Consider the following 18,861-nt stretch of genomic DNA (forward strand, 5'->3'; position numbering starts at 1 on the left):
CTGCTGCCAAATGATCAGGTCACCCTGTACCAGTGCCCTCTCCCATGTCATTATTTACCCTTCCCTCAGCCCTCATGTCATCTGTGAAGTTTATCAGTGATACTCTGCTTTCTTCCAGGCCATTGATAAAGATGTTAAATATTTCAGTCTAGCATAAATCCCAGTCAGACCACAAAATACACCCTTGCAGACAGTTGTTACATTTTGAGGTGTTGGTGAGATGGTTCAGTGAACTGGAAAGGTGGAGCGCGTAGGCAGAGGTTTCTTAATTAAGTATAATTTCTGATTATTTTTTTAAATTAAAAAAAAAGTATTTTCTCGCACTGAGTCTGAGAGATTTCTTATATCACTGCTTTCACCTATGCCAGCCTAGCTTCTTACCTTGCTGCAAAAATGCTTCCTGGCTTCTCTGGGAGGGGAGTTGGTTGAGGTTGCTCCCCAGAATTCCGCAGACACATGAAAACCTGGGATGGGAATCTGTTTTCTCAGAGTATTTGTTTGCTGGTTTAGAGGTTGATAAAATCAAAACTGGGTGTGGTGGTGCCTCAGCCAGGGCAGTTGTTAACCGCTTGTAAGAGTCGTCTTGTAATTTGTATGGTATGTGTACCAGGGATGGGGGGGAAATGTCTGACTTGGGGCATGGAGCCAGTATGGCTGATTGTTGCAATTTTTACTACTTTTTTTTTTTTTTTTCCTGGTATTTTCCTAAGTCATTCAGCCAGGGTATCATATCACCATTTTTACAAGCAACCAAGCAAAAAAGAAAGAAATGTAAGCCATATGGCCGCAGGGGGAGACAGAGCAATTGAAATTGCAGACATGAGTTTGTTTATTCTGGGTTTTCTATGAAAACTTATGGCAACTACAGCAGGTCCAGGACCCCCATGGTTGGGACCATGATTCCTGATTCCCAAGCACCCATCTCTTGCAGGTGTGCAATTTCAGCATTAATCAGTGCTGCGCCTCACACAGGTACTGAGGCGTCAAGGGTGGGGCTGGGCCACCGCAGTTTGAGCCAAGCTGGGTCTGTGTTAGCAGCCAGGCCCTGCAGGTGTTGTTGGGGTGACAGGCACCAGGCGCCCCACGGGCACCCCACTGGTGGGCGAGGGGAGGAGGCGAGGCGGGTTGCCCAGCGGCGGGCACTGGGGAAGCCGGTGGGCGTCGAAAGGCGAGAGGGGTGGGCGACGGCGAGAGGGCGGGAAACTACAACTCCCAGGCGGCACCGCGGCAGCGCCGCAGGGGCGGGGCGAGGCGAACTACAGCTCCCATGGTGCCGCGGGGCCGGACAGCCGCGGCCGCTCCGGCAGAGAGCGGGAGAACTACATCCCCCAGGGTGCCCCGCGCGGCGGGGCGCGGCGCTGGGCACGGCGGGGCGGAAGCTGGGCGGCGGGGCCGGGCCGGGGGCGCCGGGCGGCGGTGAGCGGCGGCTGCGGCGCGGCCCGGGGCGGTTATTGGGGGCGGGAGGGGGCGGAGGGGCGGTGGGTTGAGGCGCTCTCCTGGGCTTATGCTGTCTGCCAACCGCGGCGGCCCTGCCGGGCGGGAGCTGCCCCTCGCAGGGCTGTCTCCTGAGGAGGCCGGAGCGCCCCGGGGGGCGGTCGGTCCGGTCCGGCTCGGCCCGTGCCTGGCGCTGGCGGCGGGTGAGGCGTGGTGGCACCTCTTGGGCGGCTGCGGCCGGGCCGGCTGCGGGGCTCCGGCGGGGGGCGCCTTCACACGGTCACTTGCCCCGGTGCTGCCCGTCTGCTGGGTTGATCGCGGTGGGGCACGGTGCTGTGGGCCTGAGGGCTTTTGCAGTCGGTTTTTTCCTACCCTTTTTAATATTTTTTCCCTTAACGAGTAAAACAGAGATTTCTGTGAAATAATTTCAAAATAAAATTATGATCTCAAACTGTTTGTTTTGCTTTCTACTTCTAGATCACTCTCCGTGAACCGGTGGTGTTGAAGAAACTGAATGAATGGAACAGTTAGGGCAGATGGGAGCTTTGCATTTCATGCTCTCCGCTTGCTGCAAACAACACTGTCTCTAAGTGACTTCACATCATTGGAGCTGTGTGTCCTGAGGGACTCTGAAGACCTCTGAAGGTAAAAAAGTGTTTGGTAGCATGCCTTCCTTACCCTCCCTTACCCTGAGTGTTAAAAGGAGGATCCTGTTCAGTACCATAGCCAGCCCTCTACCCACATTTAAACCTTCTCTTAGGCTTTTTGCCTATTCTGCTTTCCCAAAGAGCTGTCAGATTGCAAGCAAGTTTTCTGAAAAAATGCCAGCACACCAGACTTCTTCTTCTGTGATGTCAGGTAAAAGGAGCTTTTTTAATGCGGTGGCCCACTGTTGGCTGAAGGGAGTGATCGCTGTAACAAGATAGAAGTATGCCTGGTTTTGTATTCCCTTCTGCCATAGTACAGTAACTTCTTAAAATACTTACGTGTTCTCCAGTCGTACAGTTGATTTTTTTTTTTTGCCAGAATATCTGCTTTTATATTGTTCTGTGTTTTTTTATTTTTCAGCTCTACTGACTTGCCCTCTTTTGGTTGTTCCCCGCCCCGCCCCCCACTTTTGTGAAGTGCGTGCATCTTCTCATTCCTTTGAATGTTGCTGCTAGTTTGGCCTTTGCCTTCTCTTTTATGAGCTGGTGCTTTGAACTTTTTACATTCTCACTTCTTTTAAAAATGAGTATAATTACAATATCCTGTGAAGCACTTCTGCTTGAATGCTTGTTTACTACTGCCTTGGGTTGTCTTATATTTGTTGCATAGCTTAGTTTCAGCCATAACTTGTTTGAAATAGTTTCCACTGTTAGAATAAAATGTGCTGACAGGGCCATATGTACAAACCTTTTGTAAAAAAAATGAAGGTTCTTGCTGACACCCTATAAAGGCAAAGTATTTCTATATGTTGGCAATTGTTATGTCTTTATAATTATGGTTATCTTCAGTAGTAGTAATGTTATTTTTTCATAAGTAAGCTTATTCTAAGGCACCTCCTACGTATTGTTCTGCATAGAACCTTTTGCAAAGTGTGGCTGGCATAATCTCACAAACATGCAGTGTCTGTTTTCATGGTGTTCTCTGGTAACTATTTCTTCCTGACTGTGCTCACTACTCCCATTTAGCTCTGCCTGCGGCTGGAAGAATAGTTCCTTCTTCAGCAGAGCAAAGGACACCTCTTTTAAGTGGGGGTGTGTCTACTGTAAATGAAGATGCATTGGATATTTACAGTGGATGGGCAGGGTAGTCAAGTCTACTACACTGTGGCGGGAAGAACTTGTAGTTCAAAATTTGCCTAAAGTGTTGTAGAGTTCATCTTTTCTGTAAGTAGTTGGAAGCGTTCAGCAGAAGCGTGGGGGGGGGACACCTTTATTATAAGGAAATGGGAGTGTGCTCTTGCCTTGGCACTGTCTTGTCCATACTCAAAATCCACGTGTCCCATTTCTGGGACAAATGCCACACAAAGCCACCCACTAGATTTTGGGACTGTAGCCACCTCAGCTGCTTTCCACCTATCCTGGAGTTGTGCATTATAAGGCTTGAACATCAGGAGATAGCAATGTCCCTTTTACCAAATGGGTAATGAACACTGGACAGTGCTTTAATTTATCATTTGATGTTTAACCCTTTGTTTTGCTTGTGAACTGCTCTTGGTTGCCAGCTGATATCAACTCTGCTAAGTCCACTGTGTGCTGGTGCACGGAAGGCTGCTGGAAGCCTGTCATTGTGTTTTAATGATGCTCTGATAGAAGTATTTCCAACACCAGTGTTCTGCAGCTGGCACCAGGAATGCTGTACCTGAAAGTAAGATTTTTGAGCCAGTTCTCTTCTTTCTGCATATTAGGTACAAAGTTGACTTTGTTATTGTAAGCATTTATATTAAAAGGCAATGGCAGCAAACCAATGGCCCAATAATGTCCTGCTTATGTTCTTTTTCACCAAACACTATTCTGAGGATGGAGCTTGTAAGTTCTTGTGATTCCTCCTTCCAGAGAGCGCCCTTTCTGAAGAGAGGAGTCTGTTACAGAGAAGGGTGCCTCTTGCAGTGAATGTGACTGCAACATAGTGGAAAATCCAGACCAGCCTGCTCGCCAGCCTGTTTTGCTTGCCCTGAGAGTGAGTTCCCAGAAGACCTGCTCAACTCTGAGCTCAGCTGGGCAGAGCCAGGCAACACAGCTTTGGCCCTGGAGATGCCACTTGCTCTGTTTGTTTTCTGAGAGGTTTGGGAAGGGAGGGAATCCCTCAGTGAGCTCAGTGGGGATGAACAGTGAGGTCAGATCTATACAGCAGCCTTCTCTCTTCCCTGTTCTACTCATCCAGTGTCCTGTGTACCTTGAGCTAGATGCTAGGATCTCAAAGGAAAGTGGAACTACACAACCAGAAGTTAAACGCTGCACAGAGAATTTGCTTTTATGTGTCTGCTATATAAATAAGCCCAGATACGGCGTTTTCACCCTCTCAGTATTTGTCTTGGCTCATAAATAATAATCCACAAGCTGTAAACTTTTAAGTACAGTAGTGGTATGCAAACTTGCAGTATTTTAAATGGGTGCTGTTTGTCAGTTCACCAAAAATCAATCCTGTCCTGCCCTGTTGCTAAGGCTGCAGTTCAAGGATAGACGTTACAGAGAGCGTGCCTCATTTAATATAGAAATTAAGCATAGGGAATGATATGGGTGCACATCTTTCTCCTCCCCAACCCTGTTAGCCAGTTTCAACCAAGTAAGAGGAGAGGATGGGAAGAAAAAGAAATAAGAATGGCATTGTTAGCAGCAAATATCGGTGCCTTTGAAACTCCCTGCTTTAATTTTCACCTTGTTTCATAGTCCAGAATTTCTTACTGGCAGGTCCGGCTTGAGCAGTGGTGTTTTCCCTTGTGAGTGTTGTGGTTTAAGGCATTTGGTGTTTCCAGTTGTGGTTCATTCAGTTGCAAAGAAACTAGACCAAAATATTTTGATTAAAGTATGTGGGAGAAGGGAGGTAGAGCAAGCAATAGACAAGAGCTGATTAGACAGTAGCTTGTGTCACCAGGCTAGCTCTAGCTGCTGAGTGAACTTCAATTGGTGGGATATTTTTTTCCTTTTTGTTGGCAAGTGCATCAAGCCTAATTCATCGTGATCCATAAATTTAATCAAGCACAGAAAATGCATTAGAAAAACTGGCATCTGAGAGGAGTCCTCTGACATATTGCACTATCTGCAAAACATTCCATGTATTAGCAATTGATTACTCATTAAAGTCACAGTATTGTCATAAGTGTAAGCATGTGTGGTATCTCTATTTTCCCGTGTCTCCTTTGGCCCTGAATTCACGCCATTTGTGAGCACAACCCTGCAAAGGAGGGCATAAATGACCCCTAATACAGGGAGCCAGAACAAAGTCTCATGCTAGCGCATGAAGGCCTTTCAGCTTTGGAAGCTCTTGTCATCTTGTTCCCGTGGAGCAGGGCACCCCTGCTACGTTGGTTTAGTTCTTCAGAAATACCACTGTGTGTATTGTGGTGTTATTGCAGCATTTATAGTCGTTTCCAAATTTGTCTTTCAATGTGTGCTTCATGTTCTGTGTCTAGTGCCTAGATACATTTCGCTGCTTCCCTAAAGGCATTCCAGCACCTTGGCATGGCTGTCTTTTGTGAACAGTCTGGAAGAGCTTTTTTGGCACCTTGTAGTTCTTATCCTTGCTGTAAACACAAGCTGTGAAAGCCGTATGGGATGGCAGGCTAAAAATAACTCCTACCCTTGGTAATCTCTTAAGGAAAGATAAGTCTTCTGCCTGGGCCCTGTGGATGGATTCTCTGTGATTCCCTACAATCAGGATCACAGATGAGTGTGAGCTGTGTCATCTGCTCTGGGGACAGAGTTGCTGTTGCTCTGTCAGTTGTCTCGGAGAGAGCAGCTAGCGCAGTGTGGCTGGGAGAAGGGTGATAACTCGGGGATCCGGTGGATGCTGACTAGCTCAGCGTTCCTTTGATTCCAGCGTGTTGGAAAAGGAAGACGTGTAACCTGAGCGGACATTGCATAAGAGGAATGATGTCACAAGTTTGACACTGCTGGGATAACTTTGTGTTTACTGTCAGAGGAGTTACTCACTTGACCCTCTCTTTCCTTACAGCTGCAAGGGCGCCATGATGGATAACCGATTCGCTACAGCGCTAGTAATTGCTTGTGTTCTCAGCCTCATCTCCACCATCTATATGGCAGCTTCAATTGGCACCGACTTTTGGTACGAATACCACACCTTGTCCCCAGCTGAGAATGTTAGTGAAGCTGGTAGGAGCATCTGGGAGGAATTTGTCAGCGAAGAGGCAGATGAGAAGACCTACACAGATGCACTCTTCCGGTGCAACGGCACGGTTGGATTGTGGCGGAGGTGTATCACTGTACCCAAAAACTCTCACTGGTACAGCCCACCAGGTATCTCTGGAGTAATTAACACTTCCCTAGCTTGCCTGGGTGGTATGTGCTAAATTCCTTAGAACATACTCGTGACACTTTGTGCCTCCAGAAGGCTTATTTCTAGCTTACATGGTTTTGTTTTTTAATGAAGACAGTCAAAACTTTTAAAGAAGCAAAAGGCAAACTGGTCTGTGGCTGTCAGTGCTGTAGACTCTGGATTTGACACATGATACTTGATCTGAATTTATTCTGGTATAACTTGGTTTTCTTTTGTATCTGCTGTCCAACTGGGGGTACAGTTAAAGTGGCTCTACCAGTCACTGTCTCTTTAGGAGAGGTCTTGGGATCCAGCAACAGGACAAAGATACTACTTTATCAAGGGGGCACTCGGTCCTTTTAGCTAGCTGTTCATTTTGGTTGCATGTCACAAATGTCCCACTGTTGCCTCAGTACATTATGGATTCCTTGTACCATAGTGCTGGATATAGAATGAAATATGTGTATTCTTTTTCGCTATGGTTGGGCACTAAAAAAGTGTGGTAAGCAATTATTTTGATTGCTTCAGAGTAGATTTTGGACACTTACTGTGTGTGTGAAGCCCTTCTTCGTTTGGAACACTCTTAAAAATGTGTTTTCAAAACACTTTCTGGAGAAAAAACATTACATGCATGAATATTTTTTTTCTCTAACGAAATTACTTTTGAAGGACGCTTAAACCAGCTCTGCTCAATAGTATTCTCAAAGCAAAATTTAACAGGGATAAAAGGGGAGACATTTAGTGTAAAGAAGGAAATATTTCTGTTCTTTAGATAGTCCTTTCCATCCAATTGTTGAATGAAGTGTTGGGTATGATACCACATTCTGCCCATGGAGATAAGCACAGCCTAGTTAAGGGACTCTGAGTACAAGAATGTGTAACAACATATTTGAGCATCATACACCATGTTTCTTTGCCAGTCTGTCAAGCGTGGCACAGTTCTCTGTGGAAAACCCAGGTAGGCTTGAAGATTCTGTATGTTTAAATGCTGTCCCTCGTTGCAGTAACCATGTTACACTAACTACATTATGGTAAGGCATCTTACAGATCGGTTTTGAGAGGTAATTCTGTTCTCTCAAATGGAACTCTGTGGAGCTTCCCAGCTCAAATGATTGGGAAAGGGACGTTGGGGGAGACACCTAATGGTAATTTTTTTATATTATTTTTTTTTTCCTCCCTGTAGAAACTGATATGACTACAAACTGCATCAGTTTTTCCCTCTCTGATCAGTTTATGGAAAAGTACATAGAGCCTGGAAATCACAATAGTGGCACGGATTTGAATCGTACATGTAAGTGTCTCACTTCTGGCAGGTGAATAAGTAGGATAAAAAAAGAGAAAGGACATTTCTCAAATATAATCACTGGTGAGGAAAGCATCTGTATCTTGTTCTGCCTTTATTGTGTTTTTACAGTAGCACGGGCAGTAGGTTAAAGTTTAAAAGGAAAACTTAGATGTGTTAGCAAAGGTTTTGCCCATGAATGCAGTATAGGAATCTGGGAGTTAACAAATTAAGTTCTTCGTACTTCAGTGGAGCCTTTGGTCCTTTGTAGCTATGAATGTAGAAAGTCTGACAAAGCAGAAGCAGCATGAGTAGAAAGGACTGTAAGATGGTAGGGGAAAATCAATTTCTAGTACATCTTCAACAGCTTGTCTTGTGTGTTTCTTTCACATGCAGATCTCTGGCGATTGCAGTTTCTACTGCCCTTTGTCAGCCTGGGCCTCATGTGCTTTGGGGCTCTGATTGGGCTCTGTGCTTGTGCCTGTCGCAGCCTTTACCCAGCCATTGCCACTGGAGTCCTCCATTTCCTAGCAGGTAGGTCTCCTGCCATCCAGCACTTGCCCTCCCTCCTCCAGAAGCTCGTAGTGACAGCCAGAGCACTTCACCAGCGAGCTTGTTGCTCTTTGCTGCTTCCTTCTCCAGGGCTTTGTACACTGGGCCTCGTTGGCTGCTACGTAGCTGGGATCGAGCTGCTCCATAAGAAGCTGCCCCTGCCTGATGATGTGAGAGGTGAATTTGGCTGGTCCTTCTGCCTCGCCTGTGTCTCAGCACCTTTGCAGTTTATGGCAGCCGCTCTTTTCATCTGGGCGGCTCGCACCAACAGAAAGGAATTCACTCTCCTGAAAGCGTACCGCGTGGCATAAGTGCTGCTGCTGAAGTACCATGTTATAGCCTCTTCTCTCCCCAACCCTTACTACTTTTTTCTTTTAGTCAGAATTTTACCTTGTACTGCGTGCTTCTTGCCAGTTGAGACAATTTAGCGTGCAGGCCCTGAAGACAAAGACCTCTGGGCTAGATGACTAAACTCTGCCAGAAGTCTGCAGAACTTGAACAGGGGTTTTTAAATTGTTGGTTTTTTTAAGAATTATTATTACTGTTATTTTTTAAGCTTCATTTCGTTGTTGACTATCGCCTTGGTTAGTTGTACATACCCCTTCCTAACTTTATTACCCTCTCAGCCTGGAAGAAATAGGAGTGGTGGTGTGGGGTGAAAGAGACATAGGAAAAGATGCAGGTAGGCAGGAGTGGGAACCTCGGTTCACAAATAATAAATAATCGGGAGCTGTCTGCTGTGTGACCCAAGCAGGCGCTACCTGCGGAGAGCACCCAAGAGACATGGGGGAACTCAGAAACCTCTGTTATGGAAATACTGTAGCTAAATCAGTTCTATAGCTTAGCTTTGGGTCTCTTATTCTCACTAGTTTGCTACTTTTTGTAACTTCAGCCAAAATGGATGCAGGCAGAGCAGCTGGCTGTGGGAGTGCCTGCACAGCACACCATCCTGAGCACAGACTGTGCTGGCTTTTGCCAAGGAGTGGGATAAGTTGGCCCATGTGGAGGCTTGTGCTGCTTTAGCTACACTGCTTCCAGGACCCAGGCTGGTTTGGTATCGGCACTACATGTGATTGTGCACTCTAATCTTAACTTGTGGTGCTTTTGCTTGCTGTGAAATAAGGCTTTTCTTCCTCGTTGTGTTGAAAACGACCCCTCACAATTTTTTTCGAATTTCATTTAGTGTGTGTATATGTACATATATAAACCTAACTTTTTGTAAAGCTCACCTATTTATCCTATATAGCATACAACCGGGTTTTTTAAAAAGGTGCTGCTCTTTTCCCAACTTGCCCCAAACCTATTGTTTAAATGAAATAATAGTAAGTAAAAAAAAAAGCTCAGAAACTTTCAGCATTGCATGAATCTGATGGAAGGGTGAGGAAATGGTGTGAAGGGAATTTTACTCGGGGAAAGAAAAGCCAATGTCCACATCATTCTCTGTTTTCAGGGAAACTTCACCAGAAACAGATGTTGGATTTTTTTTAAATTAAATTCTTGAGCTCCTGTGAACTTTATCTTTTCTCCTGCTTATCATTGGGGGGCACAAAACCCCATAATTTCTGCACATATTTCTTCTAAATCATTGCAACTCTAGCCAGACCGGGTGGCATGTCTTAACTAGAAAACAATGTTCCAAGACTAAACTGTTTACTTCTGAGGCCTTAACTCCCCTCATTTCTTTACTCCATGCTTAATATTAGAAGTATGTCTTAGAAGAAATAAATTTTGACAAAATGAGTAAGTCTGTGATGGCAAAGATCCTGTGAGATACTGTTAATGAGAATGACACAGAAATAGACATTTTTATCTCTCATCTGTTTTCATATTTTCGTTTGTGCCTTTTGTTATTTTTTCAGTAGGTGCTTCTACCCAGGTTGGGTTTGCTGGATCAGCAAACAGCCCTAGTCACAAGTTCCGTGAAGATCAGGGATATCTGCTAGTATCATTTCTTTCTTTTTTTTATCGTGTGTGATAAGGATCAACCAACTTCTCCCTTTATTATCAACGTTGGAATCTTTACAAAATGAAACAAGGATGATGATGAAAACCAGGATCACTGAAAAAGCAGTAGTGGGCGGTTCAAGATAATAATCTTTCTCCTGCCGTTGAATGACTTTTCACCTTTCCTCCTAAAACAACTTCTTTCCCTCTCTACAACGTCTGGGTCAGTATTAACCCCGTGAGAGGGGATATGGTACTTTCGTGCAGTATCTGAGAGTAAATGAAGTTTGTGCTGCTGATATGTATTGATATGATGCTTTTTTAGAGTCATTAGTTATCTCTGACTTAGATAAGGCATAACTGCTCAGCTTGTCTTGTTCCTCATTTATCAGAAGTACTAGGGCATGCAAGCCTCAGCTTGGGTCAAAAGGACTGGAAGTTACTATTCTGCACTTTGAGAGGAAACACTGCTGGTTATTTTATCTAATACAGTTTGGGTGGTTTTTTTTCTTTTTTCAGGAGCTGGCAGACTAATCATATTGTGTGATTTTAATCTGAGCAATGGGGATTCTGTGCATTTGCTCTCTACTCTTGTATCAGACACCTGTTTTTCTGAAGTGTAAATCTGTTTGCAAGTGTTAACACTCTTGCTTCCAAAAGGAATGTTATGGAGGGAAGAGGGAATGTTAGAGGTGCTGTCAGTCGTTTCTTGATCATTTAACTACCAGCAAACCCAAGATTGTCTGTGAGATAAATGTTTCAGTTTTTCTCTGCCCTGAAGAGAAATTTCATTCTGAAATGAAGAAAACAGTCTTTAACTGATCCTTGATTTGGACCACGTAACTAAAATGAGGGTCACCTTTCAGGGTTTGGGGGGAGGGGGGTATTTTGGTTTGGGTTTTTGTGATGTGGTTGGGTTTTTTCTTCACTCCTATGTAAAGATTTCTTCATCAGAATGGATCTCAGCGGGAGGCAGATTTCATAAGAAGGAGGTCTTGCCCTGTCTGTCTGGGGTGATGGATCTACATATAGCCATCTTGCTTGGTAACTGTGTGCTTTGCTCAAGATGTAAAGTGAGGAAGAAGAGTTCTTGGACTGCTGGCTTGGGTCCATGAAATGGGGTTGGAGGATGAAAAAACAGTAGACGCTGAGGATGGAGTAATTCTATAAAAGAGAGATAGTTAAGCTCACGAACAGATGAGACAGATCTTGACCCAGAGCGGGTTGCACAGGAGGCCTTCCCCACTGGCAGATCCTTGTGCCATATTTAGAGGCCGGCCGTGTTCAAGAGAAGCTTGAGGCCTGGGCGTATGGTTGTGGTCGCATACCTCTATGCAAACGCAGACACCCTTGCTCAGAAAAGTGAAGAGTGCTCCAACTCTGCAAGAAAGCGGTGAGATCAAAGGCTGATTTGCGTTCCTCAGTATCTTGTGGTCTGACTATGGGAGGTGTTTGCTGATACTGGTTCAGTGTTGGGGGTGGAGGTAATACAGATACATACAGTGAGATCAAAGTAGATGGGGGGGGGGGGGAAGGGCTGTCCTTTTGTGTCTGTGTGCATAGGAGGAATGGCACACATCTGTAACACTGTTGTGTGGGCCAGTGAAAGTGAAGAGAAGGCATATCAAAGGAAAAGGAGAAACAAAAGAGGAGGAGGAAGAATCCCATCAGACTGAGAGTGAGAACTGAGGATTCTTGACACTGTATGGGAACAAGCTCCCAGGACTCCAGCGCGAACACCCCGTGTGGTGCTGTGTAGCCAGCATAGCAAAGGCCAGCTGCTGCTCCTCCACCACCACTGCCTTCCTGCCCACCCATGGCACCCTCACGGTGGAGGCATAAGCAAGTGGGTGAATTCTCTTGTACTTAGGCGAAACCCATTAAAGTTCTGTCCCCCGAATCTGAGGTGGCCAAGCTGCATTTGTCCTTCAGACATGCCCTGAGAAAACAATGTTTGTTCTTCACAGGGTTGGGCTTGTTTTCCTGCCAGCACTGTGAAACCTCTAGGAAAGCAGGACTAGCAGAAAGCTGCACAGAGCAATAAAGTGTGTAGTCTAGGTAGCAGCCTTTTCTTATTTTAACTCAAAGTGATGTTTTCCCTGTCCTCTCCCCCCTGTTCCAAACAGGTCTGAGAAGAGGCTGGTCAGTGAAACTGCCAAGAGGGGGTTTATTGTGGTGACTGTAAAGACAGCTCCCACTGGTTTTAGAGGAGGGATCACTGAAAACAGGAGAATAATCAATCCCATTTTCCCTACTTTAATAAAAAAGCAGCATAGAGCAGACACAAAAACCTGTTTTGTTGTGTAAAGGGGACAGTTCAGCACTTAGAAGAAGAATATGTTGTGGCCGCAAGTGACAGCGGAATCTTGGATGACCCAAGAGGCCCTTCTAAATCTGTTGTTGTGCCAGAAGTTATGTGTATTGATCTACTTTTCCTTCTGGATTGTGTGCTGGCCAGGTGGTCCTTTCCCGATGGAAGGTCTGTTGCAGTCTTTTTGCTTTACAGTGATAAGGAATGCCTCCTCTCCCCTCATCTAAAATGCTCTGAAGTGTGTTTTGAGAAAGGTGTTCGAGGTTTTTCTTTTTTCTGTTCTTTGTCACTTCTGGTTGGCACCAAATTACGTACCAGCTCACAGTCTGTTTCTTGCAGTGCTGTCATAGTTCTGTGATTCGAGGCAGTGACCTCTGAAAAGCTCTTTCCTGCTTGCTGGCATCGTGTGTGCTCAGCCAGTACCTGCTGTTCAAAGGGAAGTTCTGAACTGTCAGCATCTTGTCATCGTTGTATCTTGGGCTGATTGTCCACCTCTGTCTGTGTGTATTTCCAGCTTGAGTAGATTGTGTATCTTAACAGAGAGAGGATAACATCTTGAGGCTGCTGCGGCCCCCCTCCCCCCGTTTCCTCAGGAATAACTAGAGTTTTGAGCTATTGAGCTTTTTATAACCTGGTTTCTAATAGGAAAGGATCGAAAGTTTGTGTGTGTACTACTAACTCTCCCGTTGCTGCAGAATGTTATTCCTGCCCTATATTTTTAAACTACAACTTTCAAGACTACGGAGTGCAAAGTGAAGCCTTTGTTCAAGTTGGGATTCAGGTATGGCAGTGGAAGAATGGATACTCCGTAACTGGAAGCCTGGATGGGTGTCGGGATATGACAATAGCAGCCATAAGTATAATTTTGCATAACTAGCGCATGTCTGCCTAGTGATGCATGCCAAACCTCGATACAAACCAAGGACCACTGGAAAAAATCTGAGAGCAATAACGTGTTCTACTCCTGTCTCTCCTCCTCCCTTCTAAAATCACCATTAAAAAAAATAACCATAGGGACAGCGGTTTATTTATTGGTCAGGTTAGAGCAATGAGTGTCAGATGTCTCTGTGCTCTGTGACTTCTGTGTACAGACCAGGGTGAAAATGAGAACTGATTTTTGCAGAGGATCCAGGCATCTCTCTAGCCTTGGGTTTTCCAAGGTGAAGATTGAAAGTTTTCAAAAAAACTAGAACATTTTGTTTAATAAAAATTCATTATTATTACTTAATAAGAACCCTCCTAAAAAAAAAAATAGTGGTTTTTTTTTTATAGGCGGCTTTATTTTCCCAGCTTTCTCAAGTCTTTCATCTGCCTTTTTTTAACTGTGTCTTATATTAAATGGTTTTAGAATGTTATCTTTTTTAGGTTGAAGTTTACAAAGAAGATAATCTGTTGTATTTTGTATCTTTGTCACTGAAAAGGAAACCTGTACGTATGTAACTTCTCAGTGGACCTACCCATTACATTTGTAATTTGGACTAGTTCTCAATATCAGACATGCATTTTTTTCTAAAATTTTGGAGTACCTATTAAAACAAAGGTTGATCCAAACATCTTTAATAGCCTTTCAAAAAAGTAAATAACGGGGAAGTCTTTCCAGAGCACTGCAGGACTCCTCCTAACTCCTTGTTATGACCTACCACATGTCTGGACCTTTACAATCAGTCCTTTTTCCACCCAGCTTCCACAGCTGAATGCGTGTGAGTATGTTTTGCCGCATGTTAACTTGATTGAGCCGTGGTTGAGGACCATTCCCCGTTGTAAGTTCACCTTTTATCCTCATGATAAAGGGGTTGGTACTACAACGCCCCTGTTGTTACAGAGATGGAAAAACCCTGTGAAGGTCTCCGGAAGAACCATCCGGTTCGCTGGCTGCCCGGAGGAGCCAGGGCAGAGCGCAGGGAGGAGCGCAGCTGCCCATACGGCTCCATCACGTTTCTGTACCCACCAGCTCAGCGGTGGAGACTTGTGTTAGCTGTGTTAGTGTTGGGTGTCCTTCGCACGGGGTCAGGTGAGCCCAGCCGTGCCGTGCCGTGAGTATACTCGTGGGCTAAGCTCCCAAATCAATACTGCACTCAATCACAGGTTTTTTCCTTCCTTTGAGGCCAAGTACAGCTTGTACCTTTAGCTAATTTGATTCTTTGGGAGATTCCTCCCGCAGAGTCTGGTAGCTGACACTGTTGGCTAGCTGCCCTTGGCAGTACCTTTTTACATTGAATGGGTTTTATGTAAATTCACCAAGAAATCTCATTATCGGAGGATTTGCCTGTGGCTAACACGTGTAAAGAGTGTCAAAGCTGACTGTGTGATACGTTGCTGACAGTCTGATGTGTTTATGCTGATGTTGATTTAATTGTTGATTGAATCCACCATTTCCTCACCGAAGTGATGTGTGTTTTGGAGGGTGGGCTGGCTGACACCAGGAGCGGGCTGCAGTAGCAGTGCAGAGCGGGTGCTAATTTTCTGTGATGCCTCAGCTCTGCCAGAGCCTTCCTGCCTATGGGTGATACCGATAGCAGACGCCGGAGAACAGGTTCCACGGCCTCTCCAAATCCTTCCTGGCTCTCAGCCCTGCACTGGACCGTGCTCCCTTACCACTGCTGATTCCCCAATTTAAACAAACTACTTGTGGGGGTGATTTTTGTGATCCCAGTTCCTTACTCGAGTCATTTCTCCAACCCTTGTTAAATTGCTTTGGTTGAGAAAGGGGTGAGGGTTGTCTTCACCAGAAATAAGCTCTGCTTTCTGGGGCTGTGGCAGTCGTTTCTCTTGCAAACAAATCCCTTTTGCCTTGCACTCAAGTGACCCATTTAACTAGCTAGCTTTGATTTGCATTTTGATGTTTACTTCCACACAAAACAGCAGCAGCAGTGATATAAAACCACAGTGTCTGCCTAGTGCTAGAACTGCTTGGGTTCACTAAAGGTCTTTGAGTTCTGGAAAGTGATAAACCAGCCACAATGAGGACATCATGAGTGGTGTCAGTAGCGAGATGCAGCTGGCAGAGTCACCCCTGCCTCCCAGTGCTAAACTGGGAGGTGAGGCAGGAGGAGCTGGTGAGCGGGGCACGGGCTGCAGTGGGAAATGAGCAGACCCTGAGGGTGGGCTGCGGGTTCTGGAGCAGCTTCACCATCCTGCTGGAGCCACTGCAGTGGCTCAGGAACAGTGCTCAGAGGACTGGATCAGCTGTGGGAGGGACAGCATGGACATACTGGGTGAGGTTCCCCAGCCGGCCTGGCGTTGAAGAGGCGGCTGTAGCAGCCAGGGCGGTCCTCTGTCAGGAGCACAAAGCGTGTAGCATTACGGGAAAGGAAGCCAAAACTGTTCTGGAGCAGAGGTGTGTTTTACCTCCAGCCACCTCAGTGAGCTGACAGGAGTGTCATCATGCAGGTGATAGACTTGTTATTCCCCTTCCATGTCTCCTCGCTTCCTTCTCCCAGCTCCTACGCTGATTCTCCCCTCTCTTTCATGGCCTTTTTAACCACAATAAATAAACCAGCTACTCACTTTAGAGTGAATTGGGCCATACTCAGAGGACCTTAATTCTGTCCGCATCCCTGTTACACACCCAGCTGGGTGCGCCTGGAAGCCTGAAGCCAGCTCATTGGAAATGCTAGGCACAGGAACGTTTGTTAGGGCATGCAGCTATGGCCATGAACGCCTTTAGAGTGCTGGCACCCCTTTTTAATGTGGCCTAGATGCTGTTGGCTCTGCTCTGCCAGATGCTCAGTTTATGGTTTAAATTGTCTGCATCCAGTGTTTACAGAATGAGAAATAAGACCTTAATTTGCAGTAAAAGATTTACATAGTACAGTCTGGGCTAAAGGAGCTCTTGTTCCTGCCAGCTGTCTGCTTCTGTTCTGCTCCCTGTCCTGGGTCATCTTCACCCCAGGAGATGCCAGTAGGGAGCTGATAGTTCCTTGATATCAGGACATTGTTTGTGTTCAACAAGCTGGCAAGGCAACAGGGATCAACTGATGGAGCAAGAAAACCCCTGTGGTGCCATCATGCACGATGCCAAGATTCTGGTCTAGAGGTAAAGACAGATTGGGGGGAATTTTTCCACCCATTTTTCAGAGGCTGTATCATATATTCAGCTCAGGTTTTTCCTTTATTGCTAGTAATTTTTAGATTAACTGCCAGAGTTTCTAGAAATTATAGGAGTCACCTTTGTCTTCTCACTGAAAAGGAAGATTTCTAACAAAGATGTCACTGATTTCAAGCTCCCCAGCCCAACAGAAAACCCTGAGGGTTATTTGAAGCAGTGAGAAATAAGTGGGACAAAGAAGATCATGATAATGAAGAATCAGGAAGGTGAATTTCAGACAAAGGTCATGTTTTCTGTAGGTTTCTTATTCTGGGATGTAGTAACTTGGGTTATGCATGAAAGATGCAGGAAATACTTGTCCTTCACTTTGCTGTGTTCAGCCTTAGCCAGCATTGTGTGTTGAAGTTGTAGATGGTTGGGGGTATCCTGAGAGGAGTGGACAGCACCTCTAGAATGTTTAGAAACCATAAACTTCAAGGCAGGGAGCAATGGAGCCATTATGTAGAAAGAAAGACTTTTGAGTGGGGCAAGTAACTTTTTTTACGAAAGGAATTGCTATAGACAATGGCTGGTAGTTCTCCACATCCACTGGTGATAGGACAAGAGGTAACCAGCTTAGTTTGTAGTAAAGGAGAACTAAGCTGATGGACAGAAAAAAAGTGTTTTGGTCTAGGTATGCTTCATCCTGAGCTAGATGATTATTTATCATTTCAACCCTACACTTATATTCCCAAGGGCTGATCTGCTGAGTGTTACCGAGAGACACCGTTTCTGAGGGACTTTCTTGGCTTATTCTGTCACAGAATTATTTCTAAAATACAAATACCAATAAAGGTAACTGAACATGGACCCTCAAATGCTGTGAAATTTGGTGAAGATCCGATTACTTATACCTGAGACACTGGCTCAAGGAGTCTTCTGAAAAGTCACTTACATCGATTTTCCAAAAATGTTCTTAGATTATATTTATTTGAACTGTGTTTAGTTTGGGGGTTATTTAATTTTCATTGAGACAAGCCTGAGGAAACTTATGTCTATATGATTATTGTCCTTCCTTCTCCTTTATAACTTTAGAATCTTGGCTTGTTCAAGCCAGAGTTGCTGAAATACTGATTCTTAGAAGTTTCCTTTAAAGAGGCCTCATAGAGGACAGGGACTCTGCTATGTGTCCGCTGCAGGAGGCATCGCCATCCAAGTGCATCCTGAGCAAAATAGTGTTACAGTTCATGGTCATCTTACCCTTTTTTTTTTCTTTTTTTTTTTTTAAATTGATATCACTTATACAATGAATGAGAGGTATTATGTATCTTATCTTCTTTATGTGACGCGCTGAAGCCTTATGACTTCTTTAGGTGATTTTGGAATGGATGAATGAAAGGCACTGGGACTTGCTCCTCCTGGTTTTAGAACAAACAAAATGACCAGCCTTGAAATCCTGTGGATGCTCGAATGATGCCGCACAGATCTGGTCCGTAAAATTCACTCATGTGTATATATAACTGGTTTGAACCTTGGTGTGGTGTTTTAAGGAATTCTGTTGGTGTAACGAAGCAGCGCTGATTTACTCTCTATGATACATCTCGGATTAGATTCCTGCCCCGTTGATGGCACTTCTTGTAGGAACGAAGTGAGACCACAGATGGTATTTGTATCCCAGAACTTGCAGTCTTTTAGACATTGATGAATTAGTTCATAGGGAGTGATGTAAAAAAATTGTCATAAGTAGGGAAATAAAGACAGATGTTTGATGTGCAGTGACATTTTTTATATTTGTTATGCTGAGTCAGGCTGAAATCAAAGAGGTCAGAAGAAGGCATCAGAAGTTAGAGATGACAGAACTTGGCAAAAACAAGGTTTAGAAAATTAAGTCTGAACTGCAACCAATAAAACTGATATTTCTTCTGGCCTTCCAGGAAAGAAGACAGCTTCATATTAGTGATACATTCATAACTGTTCTGAGACGGTATCCTTCTTCAGCTTGCTCACACAGAAGTACTCATGAGCTGATTGCCCAAAAACTTTGAAATTTACCTCTGAAAATGAAGGTAGTTAAGTAAGCTTTCTTCCTTGATACTGATTTCTAAGACAGAATTAATTATCTTTCAAATAGGAAATAATTGTTTCTCATCATACTGTTCTAACAATTGATTCTGCCCTACTTGAGTTGATTGTGTCTTACCAGAGGGGCTTTGTGCTTGAACTCACCTTTGTTCTCTGTGTCTTTATTTTTTAAGTAAAGTTTTTTCTACAACTGGCTTCTCAGATGAGTTCTTTGAAATCTTTCCAGCTTATGTTATTGAATGCTGCACA

At 44.7% G+C, this 18,861-nt stretch overlaps 1 protein-coding gene across 4 annotated transcripts; it reads left to right on the forward strand.

Moving 5' to 3' along the window:
* Positions 1 to 1,370: 1,370 nt before the first annotated feature.
* On the forward strand, positions 1,371 to 18,802 carry CLDND1 (claudin domain containing 1). 4 transcript variants are annotated; one of them, XM_037389148.1, is made up of 6 exons: positions 1,371 to 1,416; positions 1,912 to 2,079; positions 6,094 to 6,395; positions 7,598 to 7,705; positions 8,093 to 8,230; positions 8,339 to 10,834. In XM_037389148.1, exons 3-6 carry the CDS (start codon positions 6,107 to 6,109, stop codon positions 8,557 to 8,559), a joined length of 756 nt encoding a protein of 251 aa, XP_037245045.1. In that variant the 5' UTR covers positions 1,371 to 1,416; positions 1,912 to 2,079; positions 6,094 to 6,106; the 3' UTR covers positions 8,560 to 10,834. The 4 variants fall into 4 exon arrangements, with proteins under 4 accessions (XP_037245045.1, XP_037245046.1, XP_037245047.1 ...); XM_037389149.1 differs by lacking the exon at positions 1,371 to 1,416 and adding an exon at positions 1,495 to 1,637; XM_037389150.1 differs by lacking the exons at positions 1,371 to 1,416; positions 1,912 to 2,079 and adding an exon at positions 2,120 to 2,292 and having other exon boundaries at positions 8,339 to 18,802.
* The last annotated feature ends 59 nt before the right edge of the window (positions 18,803 to 18,861 follow it).

The sequence above is a fragment of the Falco rusticolus genome, chromosome 5, assembly GCF_015220075.1.
Source record: "Falco rusticolus isolate bFalRus1 chromosome 5, bFalRus1.pri, whole genome shotgun sequence".
Taxonomy (NCBI): Eukaryota; Metazoa; Chordata; class Aves; order Falconiformes; family Falconidae; genus Falco; species Falco rusticolus.

Bases quoted from the DNA above. Each gene is read 5' to 3' on its own strand.
- CLDND1 (XM_037389148.1), top strand. From the start codon at position 6,107: ATGATGGATAACCGATTCGCTACAGCGCTAGTAATTGCTTGTGTTCTC. The intron at 6,396-7,597 runs GTATCTCTGGAG...TCCTCCCTGTAG, and splicing joins TCACTGGTACAGCCCACCAG to AAACTGATATGACTACAAAC. The intron at 7,706-8,092 runs GTAAGTGTCTCA...TTTCACATGCAG, and splicing joins CACGGATTTGAATCGTACAT to ATCTCTGGCGATTGCAGTTT.